The 22,784-nt window shown below is 40.1% G+C and overlaps 2 protein-coding genes across 6 annotated transcripts; both read right to left on the bottom strand.

Annotated features, from left to right (window-relative positions):
• Positions 1–736: 736 nt before the first annotated feature.
• Positions 737–7,674, bottom strand: eif1ad (eukaryotic translation initiation factor 1A domain containing). 3 transcript variants are annotated; one of them, XM_031280047.2, is made up of 5 exons: positions 7,469–7,674; positions 6,897–7,015; positions 3,907–4,015; positions 2,214–2,322; positions 737–1,874 (listed from the first exon to the last, which is right to left on the bottom strand). In XM_031280047.2, the coding sequence occupies exons 2-5, from the start codon at positions 6,984–6,986 to the stop codon at positions 1,646–1,648; spliced, it is 537 nt and encodes a 178-aa protein (XP_031135907.1). In that variant the 5' UTR covers positions 6,987–7,015; positions 7,469–7,674; the 3' UTR covers positions 737–1,645. The 3 variants fall into 3 exon arrangements, with proteins under 3 accessions (XP_031135907.1, XP_031135908.1, XP_031135909.1); XM_031280048.2 differs by having other exon boundaries at positions 7,591–7,609; XM_031280049.2 differs by lacking the exon at positions 7,469–7,674 and adding an exon at positions 7,198–7,328.
• On the bottom strand, positions 2,138–22,268 carry ctsf (cathepsin F). Of its 3 annotated transcripts, XM_036005637.1 has the most exons (15): positions 21,836–22,268; positions 21,007–21,117; positions 20,429–20,510; positions 19,221–19,282; positions 18,631–18,703; positions 16,324–16,437; positions 16,039–16,187; positions 15,729–15,883; positions 15,570–15,673; positions 15,268–15,387; positions 14,933–14,997; positions 14,659–14,749; positions 14,521–14,579; positions 12,340–12,430; positions 2,138–2,184 (listed from the first exon to the last, which is right to left on the bottom strand). In XM_036005637.1, exons 1-14 carry the CDS (start codon positions 22,079–22,081, stop codon positions 12,356–12,358), a joined length of 1,506 nt encoding a protein of 501 aa, XP_035861530.1. In that variant the 5' UTR covers positions 22,082–22,268; the 3' UTR covers positions 2,138–2,184; positions 12,340–12,355. The 3 variants fall into 3 exon arrangements, with proteins under 3 accessions (XP_035861530.1, XP_035861527.1, XP_031135903.1); XM_036005634.1 differs by lacking the exon at positions 2,138–2,184 and having other exon boundaries at positions 11,767–12,430; XM_031280043.2 differs by lacking the exon at positions 2,138–2,184 and having other exon boundaries at positions 11,767–12,430; positions 15,570–15,650; positions 15,787–15,883; positions 21,836–22,265.
• Between the last annotated feature and the right edge of the window lie 516 nt (positions 22,269–22,784).

Consider the following 22,784-nt stretch of genomic DNA (forward strand, 5'->3'; position numbering starts at 1 on the left):
TTGAAGGCTTCATCAGTTTTTGACATTCTATACTTTTGAGTTTTTTTCATTTTTCGACATACTATACTATGACTTTTTATCACTTTCTTTGACATACTATACTATGGCTTTTTTTACTTTCAACATACTATACAAGCAAACATAAAATATTCCACTTGTTTTTTAAATTATTGGTATTATTCAACATTTCAATGAAATTCGTAATAATTAAAACCATTCCCACTTTTCCAACTATTCTCACTACCTTACCTTCTTATGCAATTATGCCAGAAATCCAGTTTCGCTTTAGCAATTTAGCTTTCCAGCATTCACAATCATTTTTCTGCAGGAAATGCATTTTCTAGTAAATAATCAGTCTTTAAGAACTTGGTAGCATCAATGTTTATTAAAGTCTGCAAAGCAAAAATATTTCACGTTTCACAATAGTTCACAGGATTATGGGCATTCTTTACATACAAAACCACTCAATCAGTAAAAGAGTAAAGTGCTGCACTCAGCACCACTTTATTTGCATCTTACTGTGTCAAGTAGAAAGTTCCTGTAGAACTGGTTCCACTGGCAGTACAAATGTACTGCTTGGTAAGTGGCTTTATGTCCAATATGTGAGCTACTTTTTGGGAATTTGTAGATATGGTGGAAAAAAATGTGTTTACTTTCATATCCACTGGCAACAGTTTCGAGGGGAGATGCTTCTTTGAACGTGAGCAAAAAGACATTCTTTACAAGGAGAAAGATGTGGAGAGGATCAAGTCCAAGTGATGAAAAACACAACTTAAGAATGAATCTATTTCCAAAACCTTCATCATTACACAAACCAAAATCAGCAACTGGGTAAGGAATGTCAGAAAAAGATGAGGCACACAGCAGTCACAATGAACAACTATGCATCTTGATCTTTCAGTGCTTTTAACACAGCAAATCCCCATGGCTATCAGCTGCAATCATTTGAAAATCAAATCAACACAATCAGCACTACAAGGAGCTCTGCACAAGAGCGGTTTACAGTCCAGCTAGTTAAAACAATATCTTTTTAAGGGACCAGTGAAACTGGAGCGGTTTAGATTCTCACCACGCTCTGGACTTCTATCATGAAAAAAAGTAGTTCTGCCAACGGTGTAAAGGTTTTGAGTTATGCAATTTTTGTGAGTTTCAAAACAGATTTATTTTGTCCTATGGAGGAGGACGAATGGATATAACAGTTTACATTAACATCATCCTGCAAATGTACAGTATGGCCTGGGTGTAGCATACCCTGTAATGTACTTTAGTAATGGCTGCACTGGAGGTCAGAATATAAACATGCTTGAGTTTGTGATACATGCTCAGTTAGACACTGACAGTACAGTAGAAATTGATCCTACAGAATTTCAAACTGACATGGGATTCTTATTCAATTTCAGTTAAAGTGTGACATTACTGGGATTTGTTTTTTTCAAACAAACAAGCAAGACTTATTTTGTTCCATTAAGTTTAAGTCCATTCAATGAGCCCAGCCATTTATCGCTACAACAGGCCAGAGTCCAGAGGGAGCTGTTGCATCAGGATCATCATTTCAAATCATCAGTCATCCCGCAGCAGCAGAGCACACGGTCTCATGATTTCCACAAATCTCACTCTTGATTGTCCGTGTCCTCGGTGCTGCGAACTATGAATCATTTTCTGTCCTTTTCTCTTTGTCATCATCTTCTTCCTCACTGTCCTCCTCCTCACTCTCACTGTAATGGTAGTTACAGCGGTTGGTGTTTACAAAGATGTCACTTTCATCATCTTCAGAGTCACTGAATTCCTCGTCTTTCTCCTCTGTCTCCTTTTCCTTATCCTGCTGTTTGTCCGTCTTGTCCTGCTCTGATGGCTCCTCCGTAAACCCCTCTGGCCTGGAGGAAGTCAAGGAAAAAACACAATACAGTCAGTTACGCTTTGCAAAATTTTGGTTTATCTGTGTTTTAAGCCCCCAACGTCTCCTTCCAGGCAGCGCTGGAGGATTAGGGTTAGAGTAGGATTAGGCAATGGTTAAGGTTAAGGTTAGGTGCCTTGAAGTCAACGGTTGCAGCGCTGGCTGGAAGGAGACGTTGGGGGCTTAAAACACATTCGAGCAAAATGGTGCTGTGTGTGTGTGTGTGTGTGTGTGTGTGTGTGTGTGTGTGTGTGTGTGTGTGTGTGTGTGTGTGTGTGTGTGTGTGCGTGCGTGCGTGTCCTGCTGGATTCTCACTCACCAGAGGTGTAGTTTTTGCAGGTTCTGAATGTGATCTTTGTAGAGAATGAAGCTGATCTCTGCCTTCACCTTCTCTCCTTCCTCAATGGGATCCACAATCACATAGTCACCTCGGGGATCAGAAAGCAGACATATATGAAACGTGAACCAAAAACAAAGCTTTTTTTTATAAATTAAGAGAAATTGAGATTTTGTTTCAGCCAGTACTTACAAATGCGTCATTGAACTAGGGATATTGTCCCTTTCCCCATTTTATTAGGATTCTATCGTCAGTTTTTACATTGAACTGGAGGGATTATCAATAATAAATACTATTGGTTGAGACTGGTAAGATGTTAAATGGAGCGAACAAAAAAGGCAAACTCAAGCTATACTTTATTTAAAAAAAATTACATGTATGTATCATTAGAGTACTACTCTATTATTTATAACCCCTCAAGTACAATGTGAAAACTCATGCATATTGTTGAAATATTATTGAATTGTATTTTCTTTATTGGATTTAACAGTTAGTTGTTGACTACATACAGACAATACAACTACAACTACAAGGCTACTTCAATATATGGCACTGAAACACAGCACAAGTTAGACTTCATGATGTTCTGGACCTTTGCTTGAGGACATTTTCAGTAACTAGGCAAGCAACGTGAAATTACTTTTCTCTGACTCGGTTATTTCTCCGACTGTTGTCTCTTGTCTCGTCTAACCCCTGCGTGTGTGGATATCTCACTCACTGACTTGAGTGGCAATTCTTATGGGAATGCACAGATTTGATTGGCTGAGTAGCATCACGTGAGATGATTTAAAAGCGCATTCACTTGGTCTGTGAGTTTCCTGGCCCACTAAACCAGCGCTGTAAAGGTTAGAAAAGCTGTGCCAGTTAAAATGGAAACACTCCATCAAAAGGTAATAATTCTCAATAATTTATCAGTTATAGTTCCAGGTTCGGATAGGATGGCGTCTGGGTCCGGACCCAGACCGCGGCCCACCCATTAGTGACCTCTGATCTAACATCTTATTTCTTTTCTTTTATTTCTTGGTTGGTTATATATTCTAGTCTGTTGATTATGTGTTGAGGACGTCAGAGACGTTGACAAAAGGGATTGGTGATGTAATGTAATGGATGCTGATGTTGTTGTTGATTATATTGTGTCATATTTGTAAAGCTAATATGCAGGTTTCCTACCCTGTGTAGGCTACTTTGATGCTGCTACCCATGCACCTTGTACTGGTACAGTATTTATTTGGTTGGAACGGTTGTGTTCCAGTTTTTAGTGTTTAGGCTTACTCTAGTCCCCCCACCCCACCTCACTCGTGACTGTGTGTATACCTCGTATGTATTTATGTGTTTATACCTGCTGCACACCCAATTGCCCTTCGGAGACACAAATAAAGTTGAAGTTGAAAAATCAAGTGTGAAAACTATAGAGTCTGATTTGCAGAAAGTTTATGATTTCTAAAAACTAATACTGCATAGTTATATGGTATTTGACAGAGAAATGTTGCCACTTGTTTCCCCATTCTGAGTCCAGGGCTATAGTTAAAAGGTACCCTGGAGTTGTAGATCTCTAGTAGCACTATGGAGAGGGTTTTTTTTTGAGTGGGTCCTCAACCAGCTTTTGTAATTGATACCGAATGAACTATGTAATAATCTTTAATATTTCAATTAAACATCCCACTTCATCACTTACCTCTCTTGATCCAGAGGTTCTTGCGGAACTTGGGGGGCATGCTCACCAGGAAAGTCACACCCTGGGCCGTGACAGCTTCATGGAGGTTGTTACCACGGCTACCAGTAACCTACAAGTGCACAGGTAGAGGATGGAGATAAAGGAGTGACATGTTTCGTTTGCTGTTATGTGGGTGGTTGTTTACGGTCCAGACGTTAAATACAATGCAGCCCACACTAGGGGTGGAAAGGTACATGTATTCGTATTGAACCAAAGCGGTACGGGCGTCACGTTTCGGTGCACAGGTTCTTTAGGGACACCTAATCTGTAGCCCCGCCTTAGCCCTGAAGCTCCGATTGGCGCCCAGTGAGACGGCCCAGTGAGTGAGTCAGAGATGGCAGCACTAAGGATGAGTATGGCGAGTTAGAGGACCCGCCGGCCTCTTTAAGATCGCAAGTTTGGGAAAACTTTGGCTTCCCAGTCAGTTACAGTAGTACAGGCGAGAGAGTGGTGGATAAGACGAGGACTGTGTGTCAGCGTTGTTCAGCAGTGGTTGGGTATGTGAGTGGAAATACATCTAACATGCTAACGCATATCCGACCCCATCACCGGATGTGCCAATCACTGGAACGTGACCAAAAAAAAAAAAAAAAAAAACTGTCCAACTTCTCCTCCCTACAGTGCTTAACCAGCCTTTAGATACAAATAGGGCCAAAAAAAAAAATCACTGAAGCAATCGGAATTTACATGTCATATTCAATGAGCCCGTATTCACTCGTAGAGGAACCTGGCTTCAAGTATTTGCCCTATGTACTCCAACCTCGTTATAACCATAGACTGTATATATAATGGACCAACAGATCCCGTTGCTCTAGACGGAGACCAGTGAAGGATATTAGAAGCACTTTTCCGGTGATGGCTGAGCGTTACTGAGCAGCCTCCAACTGAGCTTGAAGACGTAGATGTGACGTGAGCAACGTGTCTGAAAGTTGGAAGTCTTCTGGTAGCTGTGCCAAGAGAAATCTCAATCATTCCCAATCTAGCAGAGACGGAGAGCGCAGGTATATGTAAGGAGATAACATAGGCACAGGCTAATTATTGCTAACTAAAATGCTAGTTAACATCAGTAATTAAACTTAAACAGCTAATGTAAGTCCAAACTGCCTGCGAGCTTCTCCTGTACTATACGGTAATTCCTCTACTATGTGACAGTAAGTCTCATGGTTATGACACAATCGTTAGCCTATTTTTTACAAAAACGTCTTCTACGGAGCCATAACGTGAGGTACAAGGTAATGGAGCCTTTTATACATTGTCGTGTTTCTTTAGAAATAAACAATGGACAAATAGAGTCTTTAAACGCTTCAAATGTAAAGTTATTCGCTGTCAAAGTTACGTCAAAATGAATGGGAGTCAATGGAATGCTAACGGGAGGTGATGGCTTGGTAGCATCAAAATGGCGCCACAGGAACTACGCGTTGTGAGGCAAAGCTTACCCCCTTGGTTACAACATGTCATCCCGTCCACATATGAGGCAAACTGTAGTCCCTTCCATAATATACAACGAAACACGGACGTTGATGGAGCACGACTTGTCAGCTGCGCCCTCTGTTTCACTAACGACTGATGGTTGGACTTCTTGTGCTACGGAAAGCTATCTCACGGTGACTGCTCATTTTATTAACTGAGTGGTAACTGAAAGCGGCAGTTCTATAGACGCGGCCCCTGTATGAGCAGCACACAAGCACTCACCCAGCTGAGAAGCTACAGGAGGTCGTGGCAGAGTGGAAACTAGAGAGGTAAATAAGAGATGCTGTATTTTCAGTTTTATAGCTGATTGTCTTATTTTGTTTACAAGTTACAGATGGAGTCTGGAGATAATGAGGGGTACTTATAGAGGGTTTTCACCGACGTCACGTTCTGGGCGGTAACCTGGATGCGCGGCCATATTGGAGGCACTCGGTGTAAACAACTGAATGGAGTAATGGAGTATTGTGCACTTTAGATACTTTAATACTTTATGTCTAAATAACAGAAAAGCTCATCAAAACGCGTCCAAGATGCAAAGGCATGGAAGGACTTGGACCACACAAAAAAGGCACGATATTGACAAATTATGGTTTATTGGCGGTGCAGATCCCTACAAGTTGGCTCCCTCTTCTTGGAGCCATGGCGACCCGGTGATTCTTCCTTCAGTTGCATATCCCGATATAGTCAACTACCTGGTTTTCTCACCGAGCCCATACACAGCGGAAGACCTTAAATCCTACAAAAGTTTGGAGGCTTATAACCACATGGTGTGTGGATGGGTGAGGGAGACGCAGTACCAAGTCATTAACGACCAATGTGGTGTGAATGCCAAAGTAAATAATGCAATAACGTCTTTATTCAACCTAACCTTAACTGTATGACGCCATTGCGATGCTCAAGGTGTAGCCAAGTGACTCTCAATAGTTGTTTTTTTTCCATTTCAAAAACCGAACAAGACAGATTTTTCCCTCGTAGATCCTGGTTGAGCTTTGCCAACCACAAGCGCCTCCTTTCCTCTGATAACTTCTGGCATTTCTCTCCCTGGTTTTTAATAACTTTTGGAAGTCGATAATATTCCAAATGTTTTTCTCGGTCTGACCTATTGGTACAACCTAAAACACGGCAATAATTAACCATTTTCCTTGACGCCGTTGGGGATCTACTTCAGTGCCTGTACTTTGTTGTGATGCGGAGTCCCTCCAATATGGCGACTTCTGGTCTGATAACACGTTGTGAAAACCCTCTATTGTTTACTGTTTACATCTTACTTTACACACTTCAGGCTGTTGCAGCTAGCTCAGGGGAGAGACTGTATGACAGTAATATGGTACAGCCTGAGTCACGCACAATAAAAAAAAATTGTCTTCTGCATTTTTGTTTTGCTTTTCCCTCCATTGTACCAAACCGTGATGTCTGAACCGAGGTATGAACCGAACCGTGACTTCTGTGTACGTTCCACCCCTAGTCCACACACATCTCACCTTTACAATCTGCTGGTTTTCTGTGGGCGTGACAAAGTCTCCATAAACCTCCTTGACAACGTGTTTGCGTTTGGTGGCCTGTGACATCATAAACGGTGAGCTTCAGGTTTCTTCGCCAGCTGAGAACAGAAGATAAACAGTGAGGTAGCTTGCTAGTCAAGTAACGATACATTAAGAGACAAGACATTGAAACAGGAGATTTGATAAACCACACGACAAAAATCAAAACTGACAAGTTAACGTGAAAATTAGCCAAGCTTACACAAATTAACTTAACGTTAGCTTAGCAACTTTTACAAACTTTGGCTACTGCAGTGATTTCAATGACGGTTCACGTTAGACGAATGACAACACTTAACATTGCATTTACCTATCTATCTAGTAAGCTAGGAACGTAAGCAAATAGTTGCTTTCTTACAATTAACTTCAATATAACATTACCATCAACTAGCTAAACCGGTTCTAAACCGTCACTGCCCTTACTAGTGCTTTAGCTGACTAGTGATGCTAACATGAGCTATGTCAATATGCAGCTCAACCACGTTAGCATGTTAGCTAGATAACTAAATTACCTTGAAAGAAATAAAATAATATGTGTGTCTTAAAGCAGAAAGTTTTTCTGGCCAGCTTGACAGCAGCTAAAAACTACTTTGGAGAAAAGACACGTTGAAGTATCTTATCAGTAAAGCTGAACCGCATGCGTTTCTTTAATTCCTTCCTGTTGTCTGACGTCACCAAATATTACACTTCCTGTGTATGGTGGTCTACCCTTTTCAAAATAAAGGTTGATGTCTATTTGACTTTAATTTGTAGGATAATCTCGCATCGACAGACTTTAATCCACAGCGTTTCGGAGGGACATGTGATGAGGGTTTAGAATTACACACTTTTCACTTTTCATCATTTCAGATAAAGACAGTGATACTAGAATTCAACTTTGTCACTTCAGCATCAATTGTTATTCATTGTCTGATTATATTAGTATCTCATTGAATCAGATTGTTACTAGATTTAGTAACCTACTGCTCCACGCGATCTAGTGTTTCCGTGGCAGTGCCTTTGCATTGTGGGAAATAGAGTTTAATTTTCTTTCAATTTGAGCAACATTCAAGATCGCTAGCATTCAATGTTGCCAACCTGTTCTAACATAATACACAAGGTGACATGGATATCATATATTATTCTGTTCATTTTATTTTATTTAAGAAGGGACAATTAAGGGACTATTAATTAATAGTTCATTCATTAATTAACAGGAGCACTTAAGTCCATCATATAATTGTGCCTGATTGAGCCATACAGGCTAATTTTCATCTGCAGTCCCTGGCAGGTTGATGGCATTAAAAGAAAACATACAAGAGCACATAAGCACAGACACATATACCCAGACAAAAGCTCATAAGCACAGATAGAAGCACATAGGCACAGAGGGTTAGGGTTAGGGTTAGGGTTAGGGTTAGGGTTAGGTTAGGGTTACTACCACCACTACTCCAGATTATGGTAGCATATTTGATTTTCCAGTAACCACTGTTTTGTAGATTTGGAGAAAGAGTTAAGAGATGTGATCGTCCTTCGTCCTGTTTTCATAGTGTTCCAGCCGGGTATGTGCTGCTCGATATACACAAGTAAAATATCTGCAGATTTGATCATGTTTTCACAGTTTAAGAAATCATATTTAGTTTTTAAAAAAAGAATCATGCCATTGGTGTACACTACAGTTAAATTGTTCTTAATGTAACTAAAATTTGCCAAACTAAATGTAATTCGGTTCACAACTTCTGTAACGTGTTTTGAATGTGAGTTATGTATCTATTATAATGCCTAAATATTTAAACTTGTGCACTACTGATAGTCTTCTCCCTGGCTCTGCATCTCTATTTGCAGACTGTGAAAAAAACATACAGATTTTGCTTTCGTTAACCAATTTCAGATATTGACCATTGAAGCTGTTAGTTCTTCTGCGGGCTGCTTCGTGTTGTTAGCATGTAGATATGTGACTGATGAAGTTACAGTAGTGGACAAACTTCAAGTAGGTCATCAATATACAAACTGGACCCAAAATTAAAACCTTGAGGTACAACGAACATAATTATAAACCATTTGTGAGGTTTTATCGTCTATGGGAACACATTGTTTTTTTATTTAAAGGAGCAGTGTGTAAATGACTTAGAAATGGAATATAATATTCATAACTATTTTTCCTTAGTGTGTATGTGTGCTCTTGTCATGGAGCGGGTCCTCTTCTATGGAGTCTGCCATAATGCACTGCCATGTTTCTACAGTAGCCCAGAACAGACAAACCAAACACTAGGTGACACACAACAAATTCTAATATACAAAGATTACCTTTTTAAACAAATATCTGATATGGTCAATATGATCATAATTATGGGTAAATATCACATGAATTAATGTAAAAATCAAAAACCCTCACTGACATAGAAATTAATTACTGTTTGTCTTTTCCACTAATATTAGGTTAGCTGATACACACCAGCTAATAGAATAATTGTCACAATGTATGGTGTTTTGACCAAGACTGAATGGTTTTGTTTTTTATTATTTATTCTCTGCTACCATACCATCTCGACTGTAATTAGCTGATTTCGGGTCTCAACATATAAATGATGTGGGACACAATGGTATTCAGTTGGTTGCAATCTGCAACTTCACCACTTGATGTCACTAAATCCTACTGTAGAATAATATTCTTACTATTTGCAGATAAATATAATAAGAATGTAAAAGGTTTCCATAAGAGACCAAGTGTGTTTTGGTGTATGCTTATTGCACAGAAGGTTTAGCTCAAGCCATAACTATAGAGTAGTTAAAGGTCATGAGTCGCGAGCAAAGTACATTTAGTAATAATAACAAATGAAACAGGGACAGAATGTACCGCTTCGCATGCGAGCAAATGAGGACGAGACATAATACGGTGGCCCGCTGGCGTGTGTTGTTTGAAAAGAACAGTCCCGGTGTGGGAGAAGAAGAGGGGGCCCAAGAAAGAAAGTATACTAGATGAGGGGAAGAATAGATCGGGGCTAACAAGGTCTGACGGTCTAGAGATACGTGGACCAGCTCTGGATTTTTTTGTCTATTGCTAGGGAAACTTAGTCTCTGCGTGCTTTGTGATCCCACAGATCTGTGTATTGTAACTCCGATGCTTGACTGATTAAACAAATGTATTTGACTTTATCTTATCATCTTATTTGGCTCTTGCTTAGGACTAGGCCTGTCACGATAACAAATTTTGCTGGACGATAAATTGTCCCAGAAATTATTGCGATAAACGATAATATTGTTGTTCTGAGACCATTTTCATCTAATATAATGATAACGGCGTAATAATGCAGGTACACCTTTTCAAAGATCAATATACTTTTATTTCTAAAGAATATTTAACACTGGAACTGGAAGACATTTTAAATATCCACAATATGTCTTTGATCTCCTTTAATATGTCGTCTTTCACGCTGTTTACAGTTGTGGAATTGCCGTTTGTGACACGTAGCCTATATGTTCTCCCAGGTAATTCGTACTGGCTGTCAAATGTTTGCAGCATTCCTCGAGTGTTTGTGCGATAGACTACAGACTGTACTGCATTTAACAATTATTTATTAAACGCTAAATATTAAATTTAAATTATATATAATTAATAAATTAAATCTATATGGCTATCTGCCACATGGCGAGTAAATGTTTGTACCCAAATAGTTCTATTTTTCAGTCTTCATTTTGGCGAAGGTGCAGCTATACTTTCTTCTGCTCCTCTGCAGGTAGGAGTTTCGCGCACAAGCAGACGCCAGCCACCATGTCACTTCTGTTTACTGATAGCTGCGTTTACCTCAGGCTAATTCATTAGCTAGCTAGTAAGTGGTGATTTTTGACAAACAGGTAACGGAGTCTCAGTTCACTGTCCGGGAGCCTCTGACACACTGACAACTGTAGGCTTGTACCGGTTAATGTTCTGTGCATTGTCGGACACATACAGCAACTTTCCTGAAACCGCTTGCGAGACTGACAAGTCTACAGCGGTGTGTATGTCCGAGCCTGTCTCCACCGCCTCCACCTGTAGGTTGCCAACTGCGTGGTTTGGAATGAAAGGGAGAAAACAGGACGCCAAGTAACACGGCGGATATCGCTCATATACGTCTTCTTTTTTTGACGGCGCCTTCACTGCAAAGTGCTGCTGGAAACCCTGCTCCAACTACTAGCGTTTTCTCTGTCTCTCTCTCTCCGCCAGGAGTCCCGCCTCCCCACACAAAGACAATGCGACTGTCTGACAAGAGGGTTCACTCCTCGTTACGCTAAGGAACCGAGAGTGGTCCTCCAGTCTCTTTGGTAGAGGGAGAGCGAGAGAGAGAGAGAGAGACAAGGAAAACAAACAAGCATGCAAATGGAAATTATCGCGGCCGGAAAAATTATTGAGCTCATTTTTTTTTTATCGTGCGATTAATTGATTTATTGACTATCGCGATAGGCCTACTTAGGATCAATGTAATACCAATTTAACAAATGCGCGGGATATATAAGTCTTTTATTGGAGTCAGACACATTGTCCCAAAAGAGGGGACACAGAGGAGGTAAATCCCCAACACTACACATGGCTCATTTACTTATAAGCAGACCACAAATTCACCATAACAGCAGTGCATTTCTATGACGTAAAATGTTGTCTCCACTTACTTTTTATATATGTTACTATGACATTTTATTAAGTCAATGTATATTGTGGTTTATTAAGGTCAATATATAGACATTATAATCTAATCACAGTAAATGTTAGGTTTCATTTGTTTGTGTTTTCAATCGATAAAGTTTAATTTTGTTGTTCCAGTGCATATAAGAAAAGAACACCATAAACAAAGACTAGGATTCCACATTTTTTTAGTCAACCTTCATTCATTTCTCACTGTCTTACAGCAGTCTTTACAATTACATTGCAGTTATCCAGTAATGTGCAGGCCAATATGAGGTAACCCCCTTTCTTTCAAAACCCCTCTCAAGTACTACATAGCATTAGCATGAACACTGGTAACATAACATCCAAGAAAACACACGAGAAGTATAACAATAAGTGCACACTCTTCATGAATTGTGGGCCCAGTTACTTTGAGGGAAGATGAGTTAAAACCAAAACTGAGTAAAACACAGCAATCAGTACGACCTGCAGGGCTAACGGAATAAAATGCGCGCATAAAATAAACTTTAAAATTTCTTTAAACAACTTCAGCAAAGCTAGCTTCAATTAGAGCTGGTATGTTTTTAGTTTAGTAAACGGACACGAGGTGTGAGGTATTAAGGTGGAACACTAAGTTGGGTTTAACGGAAAACTTCAGTAGGATTTCATGTGTGTCTGATTGAATGATCAAATGTCTGTGTGTGTGTGTGTGTGTGTGTGTGTGTGTGTGTGTGTGTGTGTGTAGTGGTACATGTAGTATGATGGTGTGTGTGGTGCTTTAATTGACTACAGCAGATGAGCACATCTTGTTGATCCCACAGGCATTGGACCCCCTGTATAGGTAGTAGTAACCCTGTATGAGAGAAAGAGAAAAACACATATACAAGACAGAAGTTAGTTTTACACAGTATGGTGCAACCCAGCAGAACAACACCAGGCTGTGGTCCTGTTAAAGGGGTGATAGAATGCAAAACCGATTTTACCTTGTCATAGTTGAAAAATGACAGTTTGGAGGGTAAATAGGACATACATAGAACTTCAAAATCCCATTGACACCTCGTTCCTCTGCAAATCTCACAATTGGAAACTGCTGCTGAAAACGGGCGAATCTCAACAAAGCTAAAAGTTGACATCAACTCCTCGACTCCTAGTCTTTGTCCCAACATTTGCCCCAACATTTGCATAGGCTACACCACTGACCTGAGGTCAGCTTAGTCTTCTGAATCTAGCTAGGTCACGCAGATCTCCAGAGGTCCACTATTTAATTACTAAATTCACTACTGAGACTTTTTTATGCAAGAAATCAACTATATAGGGGTAAAATATGGGCAGTTTTACAAACACTGATGGCTAACTGCAAATTTTGTCCGACTGTGTGTCGCAGTTCAGCAGGAGCTCAGCAGGCTAACGTGACAGCGGCCGGTGCTGCCTCGCCGCCCGGCATGTCCTACTTCATAGACTCCGGCTCGCTGTGAGCTAGCTGGATCTCCGTCTCTGAAATCGGAAACAAGCGTTAGCTTTGTAAGACCTTAGGGTAGTTGTTCTATAAGCGGCGTGACGAAATTCAAATTGTAAATATATTATAGTTATGCTGGCAGCCGGGCAGCTCCGCGGAGCCCTGAGCCCCGGTTGTCCAGTAACCCAGTAACGGTGACTTTGCCCTGGGTATGGAGCGCAGCGGGGCTGCCGCTGTCTCGTCAGACTGTGTGGACCTCCTGAAATCCGACACGTCTTACCAAATTTGCAATTAGCCATCAATTTTCGTAAAACGGCCCATATTTGAGCTTTATATAGTTGATTTCTCGCATAAAAAAGTCTCGAAAGTGAATTTAGTAACAAAACACTGCAGTGTCTGAAATATGAAACCTGCTCTCTCGTCTCCAATGTGTTTCTATGGGGTTCGCTCAAACCAATCAGCGCGCAGCTCATCTAAATATTCATGAGCATACCATATTTGGAAGAAAAGCTCTTGTTACAAATAGGGCCATAATCACATGGTAGTTAAGGGCCCATAAAATAGCATTCGGGCAATTTTTAGCCCAACCAATGATACATATCCTATTTGGAGACCTTAAGGAACAGTGTGAAATACCCTATATAATCATTCTATCACCCCTTTAAGGTCTTCCTGTGTCAAATTTAAGAGTGGTGACGGTTTTATTTTAATTTTAACAGTCTATGGTTTTTACTTATCTTCTTGTCAATTCAAGAAATTCTAGTGAGAGCTTTAATTTTTATTAAAGTGCTCATATTATGCTCATTTTCAGGTTCATAATTGTATTTAGAGGTTATATCAGAATAGCTTTACATGGTTTAATTTTCCAAAAACACCATATTTTTGTTGTACTGCACATTGCTGCAGCTCCTCTTTTCACCCTGTGTGTTGAGCTCTCCGTTTTAGCTACAGAGTGAGACATCTCACTTCTGTTCCATCTTTGTTGGGAGTCGCACATGCTCAGTAGCTAGGTAAGGCCTACTAACCAGTCAGAAGCAGAGTATGAGGGCGTGCCCTGACAGTACCTAGGTAAGGACTACTAGCCAGTCAGAAGCAGAGTATGAGGGCGTGCCGCACTAGCAGCTAGACGAGCATTATAATGTGTGTTACAAAGTGACGGACGGTCGTCACGGAAGTAAAGGCTGGACTACAATAGAGCTGTTTGGAGCAGTTTGTGAACAGTGTTTTCTGTTGGAGATGGTAAGTCCCTTTGGGGTGGACTTTGGGCTTTTTCACTTTGTAAACCTATAACATCCACAAAAAAGATATATAACACAATAAAGTAAACGGAAAAGGCCAAAAAGCATAATATGAGCACTTTAAGAATAAAAATGTGGGTCCTGGTTGCTACATTCAAGAAGAATAAAGTAATGTTTTATTATACTATGAATGCCTCTTTCAACCTTTCTCTAATCCACAAACAAAGACTGTTAGTGGGGTTGTCTTACCTGCTCTCCATAATCCTCTCCCCAGCTGTTTTTGATGGCCCAGAATGGGATACTTTGACCTGAAAGCACAGAAGGGTTAATACAAGAGTAGGAACTGGGTAAATGAAGCCAAGATAAAAACAGGATAAAAACACTTACGTTCTCCGAATCCCACCAGCAGCACAGCGTGGTCGATCATCCAGGAGTTGCAGAAGATCTTCAAAGGGTGAGACACACCCTTCCTGTAGAACTAAGACATTTAGAAAGACAAAAAAAAAAAAATGAAATATGGTTGTATGCTGATGATTACATTCTTGTGAAAACAAAATTGACATGATGTTATCTCTTAATGTATAATTAACATAGAGGTGATGGCAAGTGTTTTATATTTTGTATTGATTCAGTCATTGCTGTGGTGGACATAACTGCTTACCTGCATGGCAAAGGCATTCAGCGCAACAGAGATTGGTCCATTCTCAGCCAGCCAAGCTGCAATTTCTGAGGAGAAAAAAAAAATCCATTTAACAGCTCTGTTTCAAACTGCCACACGGCTGAATCGTCTTTGCAACAGTTGATATACCTGCAAAACCAACAGCCATTTATATCCACATTACTTCATTATATATATCTAATTAGTTTACTTTCAGATTAAAAAAAAAAAAAAAGCTTCTTGGTGTGTTTTTTAGTAATATTACATGTTGACATGTTTGTCAGTGCTTAGTCTTCCCTTCCTTCTTCATTCCCTATCCATTGGCTCAGCCCACTCACCCTTCTCATCTTTGGACAGCTCCACAGAGCTGTTGATGTAGGCGGCCACCTTCATGGTGGTGAAGTCGCACCTCTGCTTCTTCCCAGTGTAGGAGTAGTCAGTCTCTGTCTCCAGGCCACCTAAACAATACATGAAGGATGATGACTAAATGGTTTAGGTTTGCGCTCAGCATCAGCATAAAGCACATGTATGTTTTTGCAGGTTGCTCAGAGTCAATAAATTAAATAAAATGGCAATAGCAAGCTAAAATGTTTCAAAATGGTTGCACACATCACTTGTCCTCCACCCATGTCTTTCTTACCCAGCTTCTCAATAGCTTCATAAGCATTTGACGGCAGCCCTCCTTTGCATGCCTGGTCCAGCCCATCACAGTCAACCAGCTCTGTGAAGGACAAATCAATGAACCAATCAAATCATGGATTTTATCTGCAAATATAAACAGTGATTGTTTTCTGCAGGAATTATTGTATCATTTGTGTTTGAGCCTCTGTGTGTGTGTGTGTGTGTGTGTGTGTTACCTTGTTCAGAGAGGGACAGCAGCGTCCCATTTTTTAGGAACCACTGGCCTTCGATGTTGCCTGTCACAGAAAATGCCCAGCAGGATCCACACATACCCTGCAAGACACACACACACACACACACACACACACACACACACACACACACACACACACACACACACACACACACGAAGTAGGCAGGAGGTATAATTTATTCATTAGTAACATGCTGTTCAGTATGACCCTATAAATAAATCTGTTTGTTGGTACCTGGTTCTTAACGGAACTGACAGCTCCATGATCCCGCCAATCCCAGCTGGCAGGGGCAGGGCCTCGGGCAGGAGAGGCCGGTTTCATTGGTCGATGAAGAGTCCATTGACTCAGTAGTGGGTTCAGGTATGCAGAGCGAAACTCTTCCTCTGGAGAAAAACCGAAGGAGAGCCGTCAAACTTTTGTTTTAATTAATCTTTTTTAAAAGAGCTGATGCAACAGAAAGTACATTTCCTCATTGGAAACTGTGTGGAAATACAAATGCACACACATGCAGACACGTACCAGTTAGGTCGCTGAACTTGGTGACTCCGTACTCAGCCGAACCTTGATCCAAAGACTGGAGCTTCTCTGCAGTTTTCAGGTTCTGGTGGAAGATGCGCAGACGATGATCTGCCTCTGCAGGATCAAAAGTCAAATCAACACATTTCAAAATTTTAGTAAAATAATCTCTTTAACTGCCCTGTTTATTCCCTTTTTACATTTTATGTGATAGTTGCAAAACACAAGAAGGCAGAGGTGGTTTGGTAGTAGGCCTGCACGATTCAGGGAAAAATATGAATCACGATTTTTTTGCTTGGAATTGATATCACGATTCTCTGCCACGATTTTTTTCTCACGAAGTGTAATGTTTATTGCACACATGACAAAACAAAACAAATTGGCAGTACCAAACATAGATTTTTTTTGGCACCTATAGCACATTGCGCATCATTACAATCCTGTAAACATAGAGGGTTCAATGAATACAGAAAATAAAGTACATACTGGCTATTTAAGTACAGTAGGCTACCATAAATAGTGACATATAACACACTGAACTAAATATGGCCCTGATACAGGCTCTATCTGAACTCCTTCAACATGTCTTTACATAATTAAAACATGTCAATCAACATGCTGCAGCTACAGCTTGAGTCTCTAGAGAAATGGAGTTTGTCAATTGCCAATTTAAGTACGGTATCAAAAACAGAATGATTTCTTAGCACACTCTTTAACTGCTTGCCTTTCATGTCTTCAGCTATCCTATCAAAATAAAGGCCGAAAATGTCCACACAAAAAAAAAAAAAAAAATCGAAAACGATTAATCGTGCAGGCCTATTTGGTAGGTGTGTTGATCTGGATTGTTTTGACAGGACACATGATTGCCACACATAACTTTTCATTTCCCATAACAGTCTCACTTGATTTTTAGAAGGTTTTGGACTTTTTAAAACCAAAAAGCAAGAAATTAACCAATATATAAAGCTAAAAAACAGTATCACTACAGCCCCCTTTCTCTTTTATCAAACAACCAGTCGGTCCTTATTATCTTCCCCTCACAGACTGAGACATAAACAGTTTGTCTGTCTGCACCTGTTTTATCTTTTTATTCTCTGGAACGTGCATTCATATTCATGTGATTAAACTGCTGTCATGTTGTGGAATGATGACACAAAGGGAAAGCTTAGACAACATCAGGTCATTCATAGGTCATAATAACCAAACCTGTTCATGTATGTTTGTCTCTCTACAGATTTAAGGAATCTAGACAGCTAAGTGATAAGGGGATGTTTTGTTTCAGGACTGCCTCCTTTTGGAGGTCGGTGGGCCTGCCACACTTCTGCATACTTCCCAGAGAGAGAGAGAGGCTGAACCAGGCTTTAGCATCTGTGTTTACGGCACCTGCAATATCATTGTTTACCTTAACCCTTGTGTTGTCTTCGGGTCAAATTTGACCCGTTTTCAAAGTTTCTTTATCTGAAATATGTTCTGCCATTCAACATAAAAAAATGGTTTCCTGACATATACCTGTCTGTGATAATCCATCAACACATATTCATCTGATCTTCACTATAGTGAAAATAATTCATAATTTCTGCCTATTTTTCTCCAAAATAAGGTATAATTTCATGTACAGTAAATGTGGTTTATTGACCATAAAGAAATAAAAATAAAAAGAAGTGTAAAACTATTGGTAATAAGTTGGAATGAAGTTGGCTAGAAGGTGCACAATAGAATTGGGTGATACTGTACTTTATGTTTTATTTAATTTTGTTGGAGGACAACAAGTGCATGGTCGACAGGAAGACAACACAAGGGTTAAAGGTTCAGCTAAAGATAACGCCTCCAGCATGGCTTTAAATATACCTTCAGGAAGACAGGAACTTCAGAGTGTTGGGATGGCACTGCACAATAACACATCGTGGTTAAACTGTACTGCCTGCTTAATTCTCTCAACTGAGTGATGATTAAATGCTCCTGTGTAAGACATCAAAGTCTCCAATCTTCTTCACATATGTGAAATGAGTTGTGCTGCTCCTGAGTTTTCCCAGTCATGATGCATTTAACATCTTGTGTGGGATTCTTTGCCATTTTAAATGTAGTATTATTTATTTATTGTTGATGAGGTACTCAGTACACGTGATATGCAAACTCCAAAGGTTCCAAATGGATGGGAGGTATTTACCCTTATGTATAGGTTTTCATAAAGGATGAATGGCTTTTATTGCTGTTATGAGAAGAATGTGAGTGCATAAAGGGTTCAGGCTGTGAAGACAATAAGGCGACAAATGATGCTATACAATATATGTGTGTCAGTCACTCACTCACCCTCCTGGCTGCTGTAGACCTTATTGTATTTAACCATGAACTCTTTGAACTGGCCCAACAGCTCCACAGACTCCTGCCAGACAAACACACAACAACACATGACCTCATCATCCATCTAAAGTTCAAGCTGATGATAGCAGTTTACACAACCAATGGATTGCTAGAGTATATTCGAAGGCAAATAACCAGATGGAACTTAGAGGCCTGTTTACATGGCAACGTTTTCAACATAATACGCAAAAGTATTTTTACGTTCTGGCTGTTCGTTGACACGACAACTGCGTTTTGGGGGGCTGCAAACAAAACCTTCTGAACCGAGGTCCAGAGGGAAATCTTTGGCGTATGCAACTCCAGTGTCGCCATGTAAACTAGCAAAACCGGTCTCTGTGGAGCCAGAGCACTCTCATCCCCACCTACCCCTCACCTCCCAGTGAAGGTGGACCTCAGCAGCCCATTCTAAACACCGCCGTCTAAACGTAAAAGAAAAAACTTTTTACGTTTTTAGCGAGATTGTTGTCGTGTAAACGTAGCCTTAATGTCAACATTGTTGTCAGTCCTGTTATATGTACAGAATAGGACGTCACTTTTACCTCCAGAGGCTGGCTGGTGGATGCATCCACGACCTTGTTGGTCTCTTCTAGTTGAGGTTCAACTGATAAATAAAAGACATCCAGGACAACATGTTATGCGTCAATGTGCAAAATACATATATTCATGTTTCATGTGTCCAAAAATACATTGACTCTATGGATTTCAAATAAGTGAGTCTATTAAATGGAAATACATGGAAGCTGTAGAACAGTTTTTGACATGATACATTATTGCTTGTAAGTCTAAATCAACATTTATGGGTATACTTATCACTATTCAACCTTATACCTCGTTTATCTATTTGGTATAAAGCATCACCTATCAGAAGTAAACATTATAACATAACATATAAATGAAGGCATTATTTATTCAACTGTTTTGGGCAACATGCAAAGTTTAAGACCAAAGCAGAACAAGATATGGTCAAAATGAAGGGAACATTTGCATAAAGTCTTTTCTCAATGACTATGTCCATGCCTGCCAATCATTACAATTAGATCATTTTACTTTTCTAGGAATCTTTCTTTACAATGGTGGTTTAAAATGCCAAATGCATATACATTGTTTTAAAGGTGCCGTAGGTAGGATTGCAAAGAACCTGGACTTAGCCAAAAAATGTGAACATCGACAACTTCTCAGTCCCTCCCCCCTTTCTGCTAAAGCCCAAAACTGTCTCCTACGCCTCTTCCCCCACAAGGGAGAATGAATGTGTGTGCATGAGCAGTGATTGACATGCAGTTAGACCGTGCATCTGAACAGGGAGCTGTGGATTTTTGCAAATTGCACTACAGGCTGTAGGTGGTGCCAGAGGAGACAGATTTTTTTTTAATTACCTGCTTCTACTCGAACATAGGGTCAGTTTCAGTAAATATGACAGAAAGTTAGTTTTATAAGTCTTACCTACTGCACATTTAACCAGTTTAATGGAGCCCATGTCATCCTGGAAGCTAATGCTGCTATTACAGAAGAAGCTAAGCATCATGGGTTAACACTGTAACCACCTGAACAGTAGGTCAACAGTGATTACAGTCAGGCTCCGCTTGTTGGGGTAAAAATAAATGTTAATGATAACATTGCAGAGGAACCACAGTCACTCAATGTGAACCATACCTAGGTTTTTCAGCTATACTTTGACCAAGGGACAGCTGTAACCAACAACTATTAATCACAGATATTTAATGATGAATGTGTTTGGCTGCTGACTGACCTGTAGGCTGGCACTTCTGTTTGAGCAGAGTTGAAGTGCCCTGCCAGGGAATGTCCCACACTTCGAACACACACACCTCGGTCTGACATAAAAAAAAAAATACACAGGACAGAAATATTCTATATTACAAAGAGGAAATTGACCAGATGATGTTGTCATATACAGTATATTGTGCTGAAAATAGATCGAGAAAGTGGAATAATGTGCACTGCAGCCCAATCTAACGACATCAAAGGAGCAAGTTATTTATGTCTCTTGTTTTGTGTATGCATGCACGTGGCCATGAGGCATTAACGTGCTTGTTGGGGCTACTTCAAGTCAAACTCAAGTCACAAGATCAGATGACCGATGACATCTCTGCTGAACAAACAGAACTTCACTGCTGCAATAATACACTGGTACACAATTAGATGCACATTCCCATTTTTGATATTTTACAAACTTTTTGGAGAAATCTACGATTCTAAAACCATAACTATTCTCTCTCTCTCTCACACACACACACACACACACACACACACACACACACACACACACACACACACACACACACACACACACACACACACACCCCCTACCTTGAGTTTCTGTAACTCGGGATAGAAGTCACATGCCCTGAGCATGGTGGATTTCTTACATTGAGTGTTACTCAGTTCCACTGTTATGGTGTAGCGGATACCCTTAACCAGCTGTAAAAACAAAGAAATGCACACATACAGTGGTCATTTTTAATTTACAAACAATTAAAATTGCCCTTAATAAAGCATTTAGACATGACTCTGATTGTGTTTAAGTCTAGTGGTTATCCAATACGTGTGTACCGGTATTTGGATGACATTAAAACAGACTAAGCTTTTTTGTGAATGTATTGGTATCTGGATGCTTCTTTTGCTGCATAGATGGTGTCACGAGGCCATACTGCACTGCACAGACGGATGCGATTGTGTCAAAAGGGCAGGTTAAACTCAACGATATGACTTCCGGACAGAATAAAAAGATCAACATTTCGAGAGTGTAACCTTTCCTTGATGGCCTTCAGAAAGCGCCAAAATTAAATTGTTAACAATTCTGTGAAAATATAAAAAAAATGTACGTCTCTGTATGCATAGGGAACATATACCGCAGTGAGTCAGTCACCAGATTATACCATTATTTTGAAGGTAAATCACCTTCTTTCCGGCTTTTGTTTAGCTAACTCTTGCTAGTTTAACGCAGCTTTAAATAACCCCAAATCGTACTGTTGTTTACAAAGATTTATGTAACTAATTACTACAATGTCACAAATCATTATACAACCGTAATTCTCTATCCACACTATTCTGTTATGCCAAAGTAAGACGCCACAGTGCTGTGAATAAATACGTTAAAATAATGTTTAAATACACCGTATTTGTTTGTTAACGTTACCTGTTTGGTGGCAGAGAGGAGCCGGCTGACTTTGCGGAGATGCATGGCGTTGGAGCCCTGGTTGTAGCGCTCCTCGGCGAACGCCAGAGCCTTCTTCAGGCCAGGGTCGGACTCTTGCAGCCGGATAAGAGAGCCTGGAGGCCCGAACAGAGGCCGGTCGATGTCCTCACCAAGCCCGAAGACCGAACCCAGCACGGCGGCCAGGGACAGCCACAGGATTACCGGACAGCGGAATCCGACTACCATGTTGGCTCCGGTGTGTTGTCAGAAAGAAAAGGGACCAGCGTCTTTCCTCAGTAAAAATACAAATGTTTTCTTTTCCTAGTAGACAAATCGATGTCAGGTTATTGGTAGTTGGTGACGTTAGTGTTGTTGCAAAACAAAACTGGGATGATTATGGTTGTGGGAGGAGACAGCTGGTATTAATGGAGGCGGTGTGTTCAAGAAACATTATACCACACACATTATGTCTCTTTTAAATCCGTAATTAACCGGACATAAAAAGAAAAATCACCTAGTGGTCGCACATGTATTGGTGACTGCAAGGTGATAATATTTAATATATTTTTCTTTTAAAAAGTAATCTCTTTTACCACAATTTTCTGCCTGGCGCTCCTTACCTTTTAAATACCAATTTATTTTGTATTTAGAATCCCGCTGGAAATGTTTAAAATAGTGTTTTTTTGTTGTTGTCTTTTTCTCAAAAAAATAAAATAAAACCAAATTGTCGTCTTAAGTATCACACCCATAGATATATGATCACACCATTGTAATTGCAGCCAATAACCAAACATGAATACATCCACTAGAGGGCGACAAAATACCGTAACTTTTTTTCTGGGGACTTTAATTTTGAAAGTAAAAGACCCGGAAAGCTAACGTACACATTTAACCAGGCTGTCTTTAACAGGCTGTAGTTGTTTTCTTTCAGAGCTAAAGATTATATGCA

Source organism: Sander lucioperca, chromosome 1 (assembly GCF_008315115.2).
Source record: "Sander lucioperca isolate FBNREF2018 chromosome 1, SLUC_FBN_1.2, whole genome shotgun sequence".
NCBI lineage: Eukaryota > Metazoa > Chordata > Actinopteri > Perciformes > Percidae > Sander > Sander lucioperca.